At 38.7% G+C, this 17,143-nt stretch overlaps 1 protein-coding gene across 1 annotated transcript in view; it reads right to left on the bottom strand.

Moving 5' to 3' along the window:
* Nucleotides 1–1,449: 1,449 nt before the first annotated feature.
* EGFL6 (EGF like domain multiple 6) overlaps nucleotides 1,450–17,143 on the bottom strand; it is a 63,841-nt gene continuing 48,147 nt past the window's right edge. Inside the window, exons 9-12 of the mRNA XM_080375731.1 lie at nucleotides 17,061–17,141; nucleotides 15,012–15,098; nucleotides 13,381–13,646; nucleotides 1,450–12,222 (exon numbers count right to left, since the gene is read on the bottom strand). Coding sequence (XP_080231857.1) covers nucleotides 12,127–12,222; nucleotides 13,381–13,646; nucleotides 15,012–15,098; nucleotides 17,061–17,141 — 530 coding nt within the window. The 3' untranslated portion in view covers nucleotides 1,450–12,126. The remainder of the gene's footprint in view (nucleotides 12,223–13,380; nucleotides 13,647–15,011; nucleotides 15,099–17,060; nucleotides 17,142–17,143) is intronic.

Genomic DNA, 17,143 nt, shown 5'->3' on the forward strand with positions numbered 1-17,143 from the left:
AGCCTCCGGCATGACATGGTGCTTCTCAAGGGGAGAGACAGTGCAACACGCCAAGTGGCATAAATACCTATCATACCTAAGGCTAATGGGAAAAACACATTGTAAAACTACTGATTTTTTACATGGTACTGCATTAACCAACTAGACTTTTGGATGACAAAAGGAGCTATTGGCATATGCAGGATTAAAGAAAGTAAATATTACAAAGCTTACTTCACAGGGTAACAGCTTTTGGACATAATGAAGTGTGCTGGACTTACCAGATTATGCAGAAAACATCTAAAAGTTGATGTATTTTAGTCAAAGCAAAGGTATTTGTAATTGCCTTCATTTTAGCTCTTTCCTCTTTCGTATGTTTTACACATGCATTCGACATGATTTTGTAAAAGATTAATACTACTAGAACTTCGACTCTACAGCAAATGTACAGGTGTAGGCTGGGGTTTATTCTGAATTACAGTAAAAAGTTGGTGGGGTTTTTTTTAATACGTTTTTGGTTTTATTCACTAATGAGGCCTGTGTTGCCCTCTGCTGACGGTAAACTGAACTTGGCTACCTGAACTTTCCAAATATTCGGCATGAATATTATGTATGGCAGGCACACCTCATTTTCCGTATTTTCTCATAATGAACATCACCAGCACTAATCACAAAGGAAAAAAAAAAAAAAAGCCTTTCATTGTTGTATAAGTTGTAAAAAAACACATAAGCAATTTATTAAATTGTTGTAATGGACTAGTGGTCAGTGTTCGTTATTGAGTGGTATCAAGCCTTTCCTTGCTAGTGCTGCAGTGGTTCCATTATATACTAGTTACTGCAGATGAAGTAACCTTAAAAGATCGCTAGTTCTGTTCGGTACTTACCTCACAATGGATTTGTGCCAAGCTCATGAACTGACTGAATGCATGGTGCAATGGTAAGCACTTGCTAGCTGGAGGCCACAGTTGAGATTAGGCTTCATTTTTGTCTTGTCTTTGTGGCTCATGCAGCAACAAAGTGTGGGATGGAACCTATCCCAAAGAGTCTGTAGTTTTATGAAACAAGAGATGAATAATTTGAAGCAGATGACATGACTGTCCAGAACTGCCACAATAAGATAGTAGCAGAACAGGAACATGGTCCAAGCCTTCCAGGTCCAAAAGTGGCTTATCATCCAATGGCCTATCTTACCAATTTTTAAGCATTTTTGCAGCATATGTATGTCATAAGCTCAGCAGCAGCTACCTGTGCAATATTCAAGAGTCTGCAGTTTAATCTGAGTTTGTGGCTCTCAAGATAAGGCTCTTGAATACTAGTTTTCTTTAATCTTTATCTGTACAATTGTGAGCATGGTACATATAAGATTCCTTATATCCTCAGCTGAAAATGCCTTGCCTACTGCAAAGGCACAGAGCTTCTGTCACATGAAAAGGCATGGGGGGAGTGGGGTGGGGGGTGCAAATCTGTTTGATCTGTCTATTAATACCCCAGGAAAGCTGAGACCTTTGTGCCTGACCAGTCTGTCAGTGCCCTGTTACAAGGACCCTTCACTGAGCAGTCCCTCTGGGTCGGAGGGAGATTTGACTGCCTTGTTCAGGGAAACACGCCAACAGCATCAGGGGGACCCCTCAGCGGGTCTTCCCACTTTATTAGAATGTGTTACCCGCTGCCGGCAACTGCTAGCGCCCACAAAGGACTCACACAAACAGTTTACGGAATAACACTCTTTATTAATGTGACAAATTTCGGTTTGTGATCGCCGGTGGTAGGGACTGTCTGCAAAAACAAGATTGAAATTATATACAACCAAACTACATACAACTAAATTATAATCACTAATAACAGCTAGCATGAGTTAGTTATTTAGCATGCGTAAAACAAAGTTCTTACCCAGTAGGCATCCCTATGGGGGAGAAGACAGGTTCAGCCTATCAACTGATCCCAGAAGTTATGACAGTCTTCCCTAACTTCTCCCCTCATCTGTCCACTTTTTATACTTCATAGTACATTCCATATTCACTTATCATACACAGGACTGGTTACAGGTTTCTTGCTTGTAATGCAAATTAGTACGCATCCTCAGACAGCACTGCTGAAGTTCTCTGCTAACTACACATGCTCCTCAAGTGGGGTTTTGCCCTCTTTCGGGGGAGGGGGTATTTGAGTTGGAGGTCATGATCTCCCAATACCACAATTATCTTCGTCTTATTTTCAACTAATTTTCTGTTGATGTGAATGGATTGCAACATCTTATCATCCTGTTTCCTCTCATAGCCAGAACTTTCCTCATTTGAAGGCTTCTTTCTGCGTAACTTAGATAATGGTGTTCTTTTCACTATTTGTTCTTTGTTTCTCATCCTCCCCAAGACTGACTACCGTGATTAGAAGTGCCTTCATAACAACTTTAGGGAGTGAGTCAGCTTGACCTAACTTTGTGAACACTGAATCAGAGTTGGGTAATCCGTGAGTTTAGACAACAATTCTCCTGCTTTAGATTTACTTCAGTCCAGGACTAGTCCGTTTCGATCACTTTTGGGTAGAGCTTGAGTGACTAGCCATACATATTATTGCTACTAACTGGTATCATGTGCCCAGTGAGGTGTAGTAGTACCTTGGAGGCAGGTAACTTTGGGGTGGAGGTGTGCGTTAGTATTACAATGAGATTATTTCACCTGACAAAAGTCATTTTGCCACAATGGTTGACTCGGCCACAGACATCTCATGGATTCTTCATGAGGCAGCTGCTATGCAGCTTATCAGCTGTGTGGTGCCATCGAGTTCTCATTCCTGCAGGGAGCACAACAGAGCCTGGCCGTGGGGTCTCCACTCCATTCTCTGTCACTCCTACCAGCAGGATCCTTCTGAGCTGGCAGGATGTGTTTCTTAGGGAGCTGTGGTGATGTACATTCTGTGCATACCAGCCATCCTGAAGGCGATAGCTGTATTTTACCCTAAAAAAGCTTTCTGTAATACTACGCTTCTGTTGGGACCCAATTTTCTCTAATCCTCCCGCCCAAGGTGATTTTCCCACAGCTCCCTTGGCAAGAAGGCACAAGAAGGGGCATGACTTCTATTTTTTAAAATATGTCATATAATAATGTCATAACAGGCTACTATTTTATCATGTAATTTACTGCTTTGTCATATAGTCCCACAGTGGTATGACACATCATTTTGGACATACTATAAAAATTTAACACTTCTAAGTTTAAATGAGCTGTAGGTTTGCATTTTCTGCATGTGATCTACATTAGCATAAGAACTCATGTGAACAGTTCTGGCTTGCCATCAAGCAGGAAACATGCTGCAAAATTTCCACAACTATAAATTTGTTTATTTATTAACTTATATCTGTGAAAGATATCACAGTCACTGAAAGCAGGACAGTGATAATGTGGTTTCTTTTAATGACATAAAAAGCTTTTTTTAATGAGTTTTGAAGTTTATGTGTATCGATAATACATTAACAATGAAATACTGCAGAGATATACTCTTATGAGCAAAATATTTGTAGTGCAATTATTTGAGACAAGATACGTGTGAGTTCCCTTGAAGTCTTCTTTCTTCAGTTTTTTTCATAAAGGATATACTTCAGTCTCTCTGTTTTGTTGTCCATTCTCGGAATTGTAACAACTGCCTCTTTGGAATAGCTCAGGCAAAATGGGTTGTGGTGAGAAGGACTGATGGACAGGCATTTCCTCTAAAATCCCTGGGTACAGGCACTGGAGCTGTGTTTTGTTCTGAAATCTTGTGCACAGGTAATGGCGGCAGCTGTTCCTTATGGAGTGGCATCAAGGAAATTGTATCCTCTCTGAAAAACTGAAAGGGTACTGCTAAATGGCCACTTAATAGAAATGCTCCTAGACAGGGAGGCAAAGTCAATGTCAGCTCTTCATAATACCAGCAGAAATCAAAGTGAAATTTGATGATTAAAAGGTTTAGATAAACACAGCTGAGAACAATGTGACTCTGTTTCTTCAGCAAAAAGCTTGAATGACAAAGTTGTGATAAATGATTAAAAATGTTCTTGCTTCCTAACTGATAATCAAAGAAAGGCAAAATTACAAATATATTTTTAGAAGTACCATTAATCCTACAGAAAACCATAATCTTTTTTGATTTATAACTCATACAGTCTTTTTTTATAGGTTTGAAAAGCACTGAATTGGCCGCAGGATAGTTTTATGTTGAATCTCCATGATAATAGGCCTGTAAAGACAAACTGTGGCAACAGTTCAGAAACTCTTTATTAGCATGGCTGAATAAAATGGATCTGTTCAGAATTACGGGCATTTTCTGGCACTGACTTTAAAACATCATTTTTTAAATTTTGTTTGCTGCCTAGACAAATTAGATCACATTATCCTTGAAAATCTAGAAAGCCAAGATGATTAATCACGGCACTGACCAACTAAGGGCAAGGACTCCAGATGGCCTAGTGTTCGGGAAAGTATGTTCCCAGATTAGAAGAGCAGCAGCAACAAGCAGAGGCACAGGTACTGCAAATAGCAAACTGATGAAGTTGGAAGTGTAGGGGACTACTGGGAAAATACCCTGCAGTGATTTTGAAGACTTCTTTCCAACTGCTTGAATTCCTGTGGGAGCCCCGAGTGGCCTATATGTTCATGCCCCAATCTGTCACTGGCAGGGGATTTCACGTCTTTGCAATTTTACCTGTCTCCCAAATCCAACAGAGAGTATCCAGAAGAGGCATCTGTCTCCTGACAGGTGAATGTCAATCAAAAAGAAGACTTTAACTTAGCATGCAATTTGAGTGGAAGTGTACAATTATATCTATTCTAGTATAAAGCCCTCAACATCATTTCCGTCTTGTGTGGGAAGGCAGGTGGAATAGCAGGAAAAACAGAAGTACACATACTTTCAAAGTAGTTTGTTCATTTAATAATAGAATTGATTGGTCAGGATACCAAATCTTGCAGTAAGAGGGAACATGAATGTGGTCAGGGAGCAGTAAGAACCCGACACAAGGAAATGTCCCTCACTGTGTACCTGCATTCAAGGCTCGTTTTCATATTTCTCCTGTACTCCAGTTGTGACCCTTCTCCTTAGTTCCCTTTCCTGTTCTTGGGTTGCCTAATGTCAGCTTCCTCTAGTGTTTAGTTATGTAGTGGCCAGTTTGCTTCAGTGGCAGGATACCATAACAATATTTCTGCTCTCTTAAGAGAGGTGCTCAGATCTAGCAAATTTTGAAAGAAATAAAAAAGGGCCCACAGAAAGAGAGACCCTCCCTATGTCATTCATTTCATGGTCCAGTGCTGTAGTTCTTTCTGGAGAGCTTTTTTCATTTTAAGGTTTCTTCAGTTTGAAGATTATCTTGTCAATAAATCTTGAATTTATATTGTTTTTAGAATTCCCAGAAAAAAACCTAAAATCTGTCTATGATCTACACATAAGATTCAGCTCATGAACAGGCTCCCTACCATTCTGCTAACAAGTCAGGGGAAAAATGACATAATGCAAGCACTATTAAGCAAATCTTTATAATGAAATGAAATAGGGACCAAAGTGTTTTAAACAATCACATTTTCCTCCATCTGTAATGATATGTGGAAGAGGATCCTGCACAAATCTCATGTTCATAGACTGAAAATCCAATAATTGGGCCGTACTTCGGGACTGTGACAGATTTCATTTTGTGAGAGTACTTCCCCTCACAGCATTTGGAGTGTGTTCATTCACACATAGAAAGACTTCTTGGGTGGCTGTTCATTTCAACAGTCACTTTCATGTTTTTAGGCTCTGATCCAGTTTTGAGAGGGAGATGGATCAGGCCTGGATTTCCTTAGGCCAGCTTTGAACTGCTGCTGCTTTTGTGTGATCAGCTAAAACCTTCAGGACCAGGTGGTGGATGAGCTTGGTTGGCAGTAATGCTGCTCACCTCTCCTGTTGTGGCTGCTCATGCTGTTTATTTCCATGTGCCCCGGCCACTGTACGTTAAACTCACTCCAGCTTGTTCCTGGGCACTGGGTGGGACGCAGATATGACTGTCACCCATCAGCTAGTCCATGAAGTCCATGAAGTCCATGAAGGATAATGCCTTCATATCTTTGTTCACTGCAAAGCCAAAGCTTCTGTCCTATCCTGTGTCATGGCACACTGCATGCAGGTGGCTGTTGTAGTAGTCATCTTTTCTGTGCATTTCTGCTAGTGATGAAAGTCAAGCATACCTTAGATGAGCTGCCTCCTGTTTGAGGGCCAGTTGGGAGGAAGCAGTCCTGAGATCCCTGTACATTTTCTGTAATGCTAGAAGGTACTGAACTTAGAGAATGAGGATAATGTTGACTTGGAAGCATTAATGAGAGATATTTCCTATTTGGTTCCTGGCTTTTCCTCCTCGTAGTAGTACCAATACATGATGGGAGTATCATACGACCAGGAAGACAGGAAATTGAATTACCAGGAGGATCCGTGGCAAAATTCTGCTAGAGTCAGCAGAGTGTTATGAAGCCATCTAGTAACTTGCCCAGTTAAGTACTGCACAGAGTACTTAACTTGAGATAAATTGAGATAAACAGTTATCTCTGTCTCTCCTTTTCTGTTATACATCCACAGTGAACCAGTCTGATGCGGGTTAGTCAAATACAAATTTGTTGTGTGAGCCCTGTGTTTTTTTACACACATACAGCATTCTTGAAATAGTAACTGGTGGACAGCAATGTCAGTACAGGAAATATGGGAAAAGTATATGGGAACTAGGGAACATGGGGCATTTAAATGCTTGGTGTGCTTTTTTTGGTTTTTTTCAGTGCAAGTGAGCATTTCAAAGGAAAATGCAGCCATTCTCAGATGATTTTGCCTTAGAGGTAGTAGCTATTTGGAGCCACTGACTATACAGATACAAAGAAGATTATTTATTCCTAGTCCATTACTTTGCAGTCACCCCCAATTAATTTGCCCATCCCATTTTCTTGCACAGTCACTCAGTATCACAAGAATCTTTGCAGACAGCTTTTAGTTTGACTTGAACCATGAAGGCAAACTTTGTCACCTTGCTATTCACACTTCCGCTGAACATTTTCAATAGCACAAATAGTTGGGCCATTCTACAAGTGCCCCCTTGCCTCTAGAAGAGGTGACTATTTTAAAATTCTGGCAGTTTCAAAGAAGACAAAGAAAATTAGGACTGCCATATGTTTACATCCCAGACAGGAAGGTCATGCTAATGAGTAATTCACTGTAAGTGAACCTGTGGCTTTCTTGAGTACAGGATCTGCTCTAGCACTTTTTAAGTCTGCTGTGAACAGTACTTAATTTAGAATAAAACTAGTGCTTGAGGGAAGAATGGGTTTTGGGGTGTTTTTGAAATATATTGTTTCTGATTACTTTATAGCATGTATTTCTCAAAGTTTTTTATCATTGTGACTTCTGGGGTTTTTATGGTATTAAGTAGTTCTAAATTGAGCCATGTTTTCAGGTGAGAAACCTGACGCCATCATGTATATTAAGCTATCAACCATAGCAAGAAAACTATAATACTGCAGTGAGTCAAAACACAGAGATTTAATGTTTAACTGATATCAGCCTGAAATCAAAGGCCAAAATTTGAATTGCTTGCTTTATCTGCCTAAGTCGGATTTACTGACTGCATGGCAGAGGTGTCCAGTTGAGTCAACAGATTTGGGGCATCAGAGTTAAGCACGATGTCCCCTATACAGCCAGCAGAAAGCAATGGAGCAGGGCAGTCAGCTCTGGAAGATTTAAAGTCCTGAATGAGCTGCTAACTTTGCTACTGTCTGTGTACAGAACAAACAGGAAGAATCTGAACAGGCCACCTCCTCCTCTATGCTACAAAAAATGGGGCTGCCGCATGCAGACTGCTTCCTGGGAGTGGTTCCTGGAGCACTTTGACTCCCAAGCTCTGCCTGGGAATCATTTGAGGGAATGCTTGGAAGTGGGCCCTGGCAAAGCATTTCTGTGGAGTTACTCAGTGCTCCTACACACCATCCAGCTTGCTGGAGAAGCACAATCTTTGCATGGAAGTAAAAAGAAGCATATGAAGAAAAAGAATGAAATGCTATTTTAAAGCATGTCTAGGGAAATGCTGTTTCTTTTAATTCAGATCTTATTTCTTTTGGCGTCAAATACATAAATTGTTTGTCATAAATTGTATTTTCCTAGATAATATTTAGCTTTGAAATACTTTAATTTTAAAATGGATTAATAAAACACTTTAAATGTGGGATTAAAGTTAGCTTTAATCTGAGGACCTAAAAGGATCACTATTAAGATGATTTATCAAGTCTATCTAAGGAGAATATTCTTCTCAGGGGTGTATTTGAAATAGAAATTGATGTAATGCATTACAGAAATATTAAGAAATTGAGAGATTTTCAGAGTATTATGCTATTTCCTTAAAAAAAAAAAAAAGAAAAAGGAGGGTGGTGGGGGGTGGCAGTGGAAGAACCTTCTAAAGCATTCAGTCATGCTTTCATGCTTACTGAATCAATGAAGACTGAATATTCCCCAAATAAAAACTTAAGATTATCAGTGTTCTCTCAATAGTTCTACAATGTGCACTTCCTGAAGAGCTGGGGTTTGGATTGAGAAGGGTCTGAGAGACTGAATGTCTAACGTTGTTGAAATCAAACCTTACAGTCAGGTATTTGAGAAGTTAATAGCTATTAAAATTAGAAATTCTTTTCCATCAAAAATCTTTTGCTGTGATGAGCTTTTATTTAACAGTTCGCATTATGTCCAAATAATTTATTACCTACACTTTCTTGTTATTTACCTTTTCATTAATATATTGTCATGAATTTCAATACCTCCAGTACATGCAGGTGTATGACTGTCCTAAAAAATATCAGTTATGAAGTAAATATGAGTGGCAATCAGTCATTGAAAGCATCTCTTCATTACCTTCATCTTTATGATCCTTAAAAATTGCAGTGGGGAATCCTTATATAATGTTTAAAAATAACATCTAATAACTGGAAAATGTTTTAAGTTCCTTTCAATTGCAGGTTACAAGATAATGATCTTGTGGGAACATGCCTCTGCATTTCCATGTATTCATGGCTGACAAAATTAAATGTCTCCTTTAATTCTTTTGGCAGTTGAAGAAGTGATTGAAACCTTTTGTTATTCAACCTTCAAGATTAAGTGATCACATCTGTTGAGTTATTTTTTGAAGGATGTCATATAGATTTGGGTAATTAGCTAGAAGCTCATTTTTTACATTAACGTGCAGGCAGAGTACTGTCTCCAAAGTTTATTATCAGACTTAAGAGTTGCAAATTATATCAAAGTTCAAGCCACTTGATTATAGCATACTTGTAACGTTTTCAAATACTACCAGTGCAGTTTCCTTGCTGTCTAAAATAATCAAGCAGATAACGATTTCACATTTCACAGTAGTGGAAAACTGTCAGGAACATTCGGAGGCATTGATGACTATGGGTATAATATGCCCTTTAACTGTTTTCATTTGATGTAGAAACATGTAGCTTTTGCTCTGAGCAGTTGCATCTTTTGAATGAATGTTGCAAACAATGCCAGTTAATTTGCTGATGCACTGATGTGGTGTATATGAATATCTATGCATAATGGATTTATTTTGTTGCCTCTGCAGAAGCTATCTTTGAATTTATTCACAACAAAAAAGGTTTCAGTTTTGCTCTTCAGATCTTATGCTAGAATTATTTTTATGATCTGCTGTGATGCAAGATATCTTGTGTGTGACAATCTATTGCAAACAAAGGAGAAACAACTTCTGCATCTACTACAGAAAGCTTTATGGCAGCTACTGCAGTTTGTACTGATCTACGCAAATAATTTTCTTACTTGTTCCATGAAAAGGAAAATCTTTCCATCTTGTCTTTTGGATGGAATGCTACTACTAAAGTAACTGTCACAGTCATGATTCATGGTGGGCTGTGATTCAGCCAACAATGAATAAATATCAGTATATCTGGCTCCATATCAGACTGTTCATTGTGTTTACTCTCTATTGTTTGTGCATTGAGCACAATACACAATATTATATGTATAATCTTTAGATATTACACCTTCCATAGGCAGTATTTATCTTTCCATGCCAAATAACTGCACATGCAAGAAATGTCTAGCTGAACTTTTTTAGACGGACTTGATTTGTTCCACATACATATTCAAATATAGCATTTGCACTGTAATGCTCAAGACTAACGATTCTTAAGCTTTAGGGGTATTGTGCACGTGTAAATGTTTTGACACAAAAAAATAATTCAATAAATTTGATCTTTCATTTTCTTGATCTTCAATAAGGGTAGTTCAACTTCAGAGAGTCAGACAAGGAGGAGTGAGTCCAGAAAAATACTTGTTTCTCTTTTCTGCCTTATTGTGACCAGGTTCTTCAGGCATCCCGAGATCACAGTCAGCGTCTGATCCACTGCTGAGGGAACTTTCCTCTCACTTCAAAACTCCCAGAGTCTTTGCCCTGAGATTAAAGATAGTTTGGTTTCCTCAAGTCTTTATTCTGTAATTTCCTTAGCACCTCCAAAAACACCAGGAAACAAATCCATATGTCAAAGCTGAAGTCCATGTACAGTTCTTGGAGCACTTGTTTTGTAACACAACTCAGTTTTAATAAAGAACAAGCATTTCCGGATTACATAGTTATTTTAAACTTTACAGGCATTTCCAATCTTGCTTACCCTTTCCTCAGCTGAGTGCAAAGTACAAAAATACTGTGTTTCAACTAGAAACATCTCAAGCATCCCTGACTTGCTTCACAGGTGCAGTTCAAATAGTTTGAATTTTTGTAGTTGTTTTTTGTTAAAAATTCTTCAGGTTTCTTTATAAAACTGTATTCAATTGGATGTCTCCTTCTTCATACAAGAAATAAAGAGTGTCATTAATAATAAACAGTGAGCAGTCAGCCTAGAAGGGGGTACATAGAGCTAACCAAGAAGAAAATGTATGCATGCAAGTTTAACTGAGCATTGCCTGAACCAGGCCTTCTCCGTGGGCATCACTGTCCTCTTGGGATTCAGACCATTAGGTACTTTTAGAAGAGATCACAAGATGCAAGAAGATGGTCTTGTCCTCCACAGCACTGTCATTCAACTTCTTTTCAGAAAAGGTGGAACCTGGATTCTAGACCCTCCTTAAACATGTCTGTGCGTGTGTACATATATGTGTGTGTGTGCATGGGCAAGTGTGGTGGGGATGGCAGCTCCTAGTTTGTGGGAGAAGGTTCTGATCACTTCCTGCTCCTGTGGATGGTGGAGTCTCCATCTCTTTTGCTGAAGTTTGAAGGGAGATGAAGGAACTCATGACAAAGATGTTTTTTCAGTTGTGTAAGAAGAAGCCTTATTGTGTGGTCACTAGGTTGTACTGTCTACTGGAAAATGAAAACCATTCTTTCACACCCCTGTGGGGTAAGGTAGGCCTGCAATCCAGCAGGAACCAATTTGTTCCTCAAAGTCAGTACATAACGTGAAGCTTCTTAAGTACTAATAATGGGGCATTCTTTTTGTTCTTTTTTTCAGTGCCAGTTAATGGTGAACATTAAATGCTTACAAAGCTATAAAGGGATCATTTCTAAACAGTGATTTGTGTAACTCAAAGATACTGACGACAAACAAGGTATTTCACATACTTTATTAGTAATGAAAATATCCCTCAAACACATGACTTCACTTACAATTTGCTTAGCTTCGTCAAAAAGGAAATAAAGCTCCTCTTTCTTCTTACTTGTTGAACAGATTGAATATCTACACACTAAGTAAGAAGTTAAAATGACGTCACCAGAAGTAGTAACATTCTCTTGAATACTGCTTTATGCTCTTGTGGAGTACAAGATAGGAAATAGAAGACTTAAGAACAGCTGTGAAAATAACTTCAAGGAATAAAAGCATGTAGAAATTGTAAAAAAGCTAGACAAATAATACTTTAGAAACCCTGACCTTGAATTATAAAATACAGTAGTGCTACACTCAAAGCATGTATTAGAATTAGAATAACTCATTAAAAAGTGTACTCTGCATCTTGCATGTCAGTTTTTCTGTTTGCATTGCTGCATTAATTTCAAGGCACAGTTTTTATGGTTTTGTTCTTTTTATAAAGAAAATCATATAAAAATACACTACTAGTAAGGCAAATATTAAAACCAGGATTAAATCTAGTATACTCAAATATCCATTATCAGGTATCTTCTGGACACAGACCAGAAATTAGTATAACATTGTCCACTCCAATTTCTCCAGTTTTGCCTTTCCCACGTTCCGATTCAAAAGTGACCTGTCATAAGAAAAGAGATGTATTAACAGTGAAGATGTAGTTTATCCAACCATTTAGCAACTCTTAATGTTAATTAGTTATAATGCTATATGTGAAGAATGTTTTATCACAATACAGGATTTAATGACTTAAATCCTTGCAATTTTTAGAGTTTCTGTGTATTATTTGAAATAAACTTATAATCCTCTGCACAGATTTAAAATACCAAATGGATTCCTTTAATAAGATTACTTATTTTCATTGTACAAAAAAAATATGCAAATTGAGTGAAATCCTATTACAAGAATGTAGTTTCATCACAGTATGTGATGTTAGTGCACTTCTGATCAATCTATTTGGATCCTTAGGTTTTGGGTGGATATAATATGTATCTATTTACTCTCTGTTTATATAGTATGTATATATACAGTATAGTATGTATACTATATAGAGAGAGTAGGTTCATTTTTATGAATAGGATGCCTGGCTTTTTATAATCTGATTCTCACTTATATAAGGGCTTTTCTACATCATTCCAGCAGTGCAAAGAACCTTGAAAAGGGCTTGCATTTCATCTATACTCAGTGTTCAGCAGAAGCCTTTACATAGCACTGAAAATGTTCAGTCACATAAATGTAAGTCAGAATTTCATGGGGAAACTTGATGAAGTCCTGATTGGGGCAGTTTCCAGGCATACATCAGGAACAACAGTTCCCTGTTGGCTAGTATGTCCTGCTCCTAAGGTGATTGCCCACGGTTGATTATACATGACATTTCCTTTTGCTCTCATGGTCTGGTTTAGTGTGGTTTGAGAGCATCCTCTTCTATGAAACAGAACATTTCCATTTTTCCAGGCATGTATATATGCTTCTGTTGCATATTTATTAAGGAGAGATTTTGACTGCTTGTGTTGATTTATGATCTGATGCAGTTTTTTACATAATGACAAGATTACTGTCATCAGTGTCCTAACCAACTGGGACAACTCAGTTCTGAAATTACAGCTAGATAATAACTTTTCTGCCTCCTAAAGTGTGTGTTCCTGTTGCCCATTTCAGATATGCCTTTCAGTTGCCAGTAAGTGATGCCTCTAAAACAGCTGGTGGAACACTTAAGGATTAGGAAATTAAGCTGTTGTGATGGTTATGGTAGTTGGCTTATAAACTGAATTATACTTACACTGTTGGTTGTTTCAGCCCCCTGAAATATCTCTATTTTTCCAGTTCTCCACCTTTCATCTTTTCCTTTGTTCTGCTCCCAGACAGGAGCATGCTTTTTGCCTGTCAGAAACACTCGGAGTTTCCCCACTCTCTCACCAGCAAGCCGATAACTGAAAATCAAGCAGTAGCTGCTCTTTGGCTTGAGGTCCGTGAGGAGAAGTTTTAGACGCCCCGTATCCTTCTTGTGCCCCACAAAAGCTGGAACTGCCATGTAGTACCCATCACCTCGTAACAAAAAAAAAGGAAAATGCATTTGTAATGGACGTGTGGTATATATTAGCAAACTGAATACATATTTGCAAAGAAAATACATGGAAGCTGTGTTACTTGAGAAATTTAAAAGACTGGAGAAAAGCAGCAGGGAGTGTACTTTGCAAGGAAAAAGCTTGTACTGTTGGAAGTCAGATCAGTTTACAGAGGACAGGAGTTCATATTTCACTAGCAATCACAGTCATTCTTCCTTGCACTGTCTTTCAAAGGCAAAACCATCTTGGTTTTTCAAATGCAACAGCCTGAAACATGCTGCTGTGCCTCTGTGATCAGACCATTTCCAGTACTTGAGCTAACTCAATACTCTCTCCAATGTCCTCTGCAGTGGTGACAAACTCATAAAGGAACTGATAGCTTATTCCCCAAATCCTGAAGAGCCAATGAAATGACATAGACAGACAAAGTGATAAAGGGATAAAACATCTGGGCCTATAAATGAAGTCATAATCAGCAGGTGTAAGTTTGGGGAGATGGGGTAAAGTCAGGGTAAGTTCTTCCTGGAAGTGACAGCACAGAGAAGGGACTTGGGGATTTGGAGCAGGAGAGGAAGGATTAGTGAAGAAAGACTGAGATGGAAAGACTGTGAGGGAAGAGGGAGAGAATGTGTGTGTAGGAATTGGTGCAAGTGGCCTGTAGGATCCGCAGGATCCACTGGTCCCTACTGCAGCAACTTCTGCAACATTTCCTGTCTCACAGGGAAGAGATACCGTGTCAAACAAGTTTCTTCAGCAACACTTTTTTATGTACACCTGCACAGAGGCTGCACATTGCAGTTGTGGAGCTCTTTCTCATGTTTTAGGAGGCCTGCTATTGGTACCAGGTCAGGTATTGGTTGTACTTGAATAGCCCCTGCCTTTGGCTCATTCTGAGGAATGCTGTCACTAGTTTGGTGTTGCAGAGCTTGAGATTTCTGACCAGTTATGACAGCACTGTCTAAGCCATTTTCAGTGACTGCACTGCCACATCCATCTAAATGGCAGATGTGTGGTTAAATGCTCCAGCAGTCTGGCAGAGACACAATGTGTAACTAATAAAGCTTCCATTGCTTTGTACCTTGCAGTTCTGAACAGTTATATTCTAATAATTTTTCTCATCTTTTGATTTGTGTGTGTTGAAATATGTTCTTGATTACCAGTTGCCACTGGGTATTTCAAAGAAAAAATTTCCACTCCCAGCATTCTTTACCTCCTTTTTTCTTTTATAAAGATAACCGACTAATAGGAAAGCTATCTTGATTCTGGTTTTCCCTCCATCCCTCTTTTTTTTTGCAGCGGGTGAGCCATCAAATCAAAGCATAGCAGAGGACAGATATTTAAATACCTCTATCTCGATCAGCAGGATTCCAGTCAAAGTCATCATCAGTGTCTTGTTTCCAGTCGCAAACCCCTCGACTGAAGCTGCAATCAACTGGAAAAAAAAACTGGCAATGGAGACTCAGAGATAAAAGGAGCACTGTATTATAAAGTACTGATAAAAATAATTTGCTCTTTATTCACCCAGTTATTAATGTATAGGCCATTCTAAAATTACCTACAATCTAAGTTCAGATAGTATTGACCTAGATTAAATTGCAAAAAATTAAAACATCAGAATTTATGTAGCAATTCTTTCTTTTAACTCACAGAAAAATCTGTTGTGTCTTTTTACTACTAATCTCCTATCTGCACATGAGTTTATATGCTGTGACTTCTGTATAGTGAGCATGTGCTGACTGCCAGGTATAGTTGGAGGCATTAGTTTTGAACTCTACCATCATAAATCATTTGAGATCTGCCAGCTTTAGAGCTTTCCTCTCTCCATTTGTTACACTGCTGTAGTTGTAATCAGCTGAGATGCGCAAGCTCCAGCTCTATCCATCGAAACTGAGAAGATGGCCTTCCATGACAGGACTCCTTTGCATCAGTAGTTGATACTCATAATAGCCCAAACAAGTTGACATTTAGAGCACATGAAAAAGGGTGTCACCCAGAGCACACCACAGCCTTCCTGACTGTGCAGATTAAAAGCATTATGTACACAAAGAAAAAAACACTGTGCAATGCAAGCATTACAGATCAGATTAAGAATAATACATCAGCCATCTGAATTTCCTCAGAAAGACGCATCCTTAATATTTTCATGTATTATATCATGAGACAGAGAAGTGCAGTACATGGCATTTAGAGAGCTTTACTGTATAAATCCATTGTTTCCGAGACTACTGCTTCCTGAATTGGAAAAACTCCAGTATCTTATCCTTAACATCAGACAGCACATCTGTCTATTCTGTTTTCTTTAAGTTTTGGAAGCATTTGTGGATTGGTTTTGGGTGAAACCTACCTTGTTCTAAAAATAATCTCAGCTACAGACAATCCCAGCATTTCAGCCCTTGCCTACTTGGCTGGTAACTCCCCAGGAGGATGCTGCTGCCCTGTAAATGCATCAGCTCAGTATGATCCCTCAGTCCCCTCCTTTTGATTTCTGCTTTTTTCTGTGGTTCTCATAAGCAGGTCCTTATAGTCAGCTTCATGATTCTGCCCATCACAGGCAAACTGTTTCTCACCAGGAGAGAGGGAGTGCTCTTTGACCTGCCTTTATGTTCTGCTTTGATGAGAGCCACCCTACAGCCTGTTACAGTTCCAAACAGGCAGTGAAGTTTTCTGTTTGAAAGTGTGTGAAGCAGTTTCCTAAGGCACGGCAGAAGCTTAAGTTGTGTACATAAATGGACAAGTCTTGGACCTTATACGCTCTCCTGACTGATTTTGTAACAATTCTTTAACATGAGAAAGAGCAGATTTATCTTACTCTGATATCCACAGGGCTTACTGGTATGAATGGGGAACCATAATAAATTCACAGCCAGGCTATTTAAGATTCAGGGTAAATACTTCAGTCTTGTTCAGGGGAGATTCCTATTGACTTCTGACAGAGGACCAGGAGAAAAACCAGGAGAATATCGCTGAAGGACATTTGGCATATTGTTACATACTATGCAACACTCTTCTAATCATGGTTTCATTTTATAGACAATAGAAATTATTTTTTCATGACTGAGAAATAAATCAAGTGAAATTCAATTGCAAGTCAATTTTCAATGTGGTGGAACTTTCTATACATTGTTATAAACTTGTATTTAATTTTTAATTAAATTAATTAAATTTTAATTGATTTTTTAAAATGTTTTGAATGTATGTTCTGAATAGGACATAAGACTGGCTTCTTACATTGGAACTGGCAGAATGGTTTGGCCAGATACTGTCTCTAACACGCTCATCAAACCTTTGTTTTATGTTAAAGGCTTTTAAACTGGTTCTGCCTTAGCTAATATAGGTTGTCATGAAAACACATAATACACAGGAAAATGAATACTGTAGAACAAAAATAATCTACCTTCTTGCTCTGGTCTTGACACTGGAACCTTCCTCTGTGCCAAAAGAGGGCTGAAAGCAGCTGCTTCTTTCACCTTGGGAACT

The sequence above is a fragment of the Falco punctatus genome (genome assembly GCF_963210335.1).
Source record: "Falco punctatus genome assembly, chromosome: 2".
In the NCBI taxonomy this organism is placed as follows: domain Eukaryota; kingdom Metazoa; phylum Chordata; class Aves; order Falconiformes; family Falconidae; genus Falco; species Falco punctatus.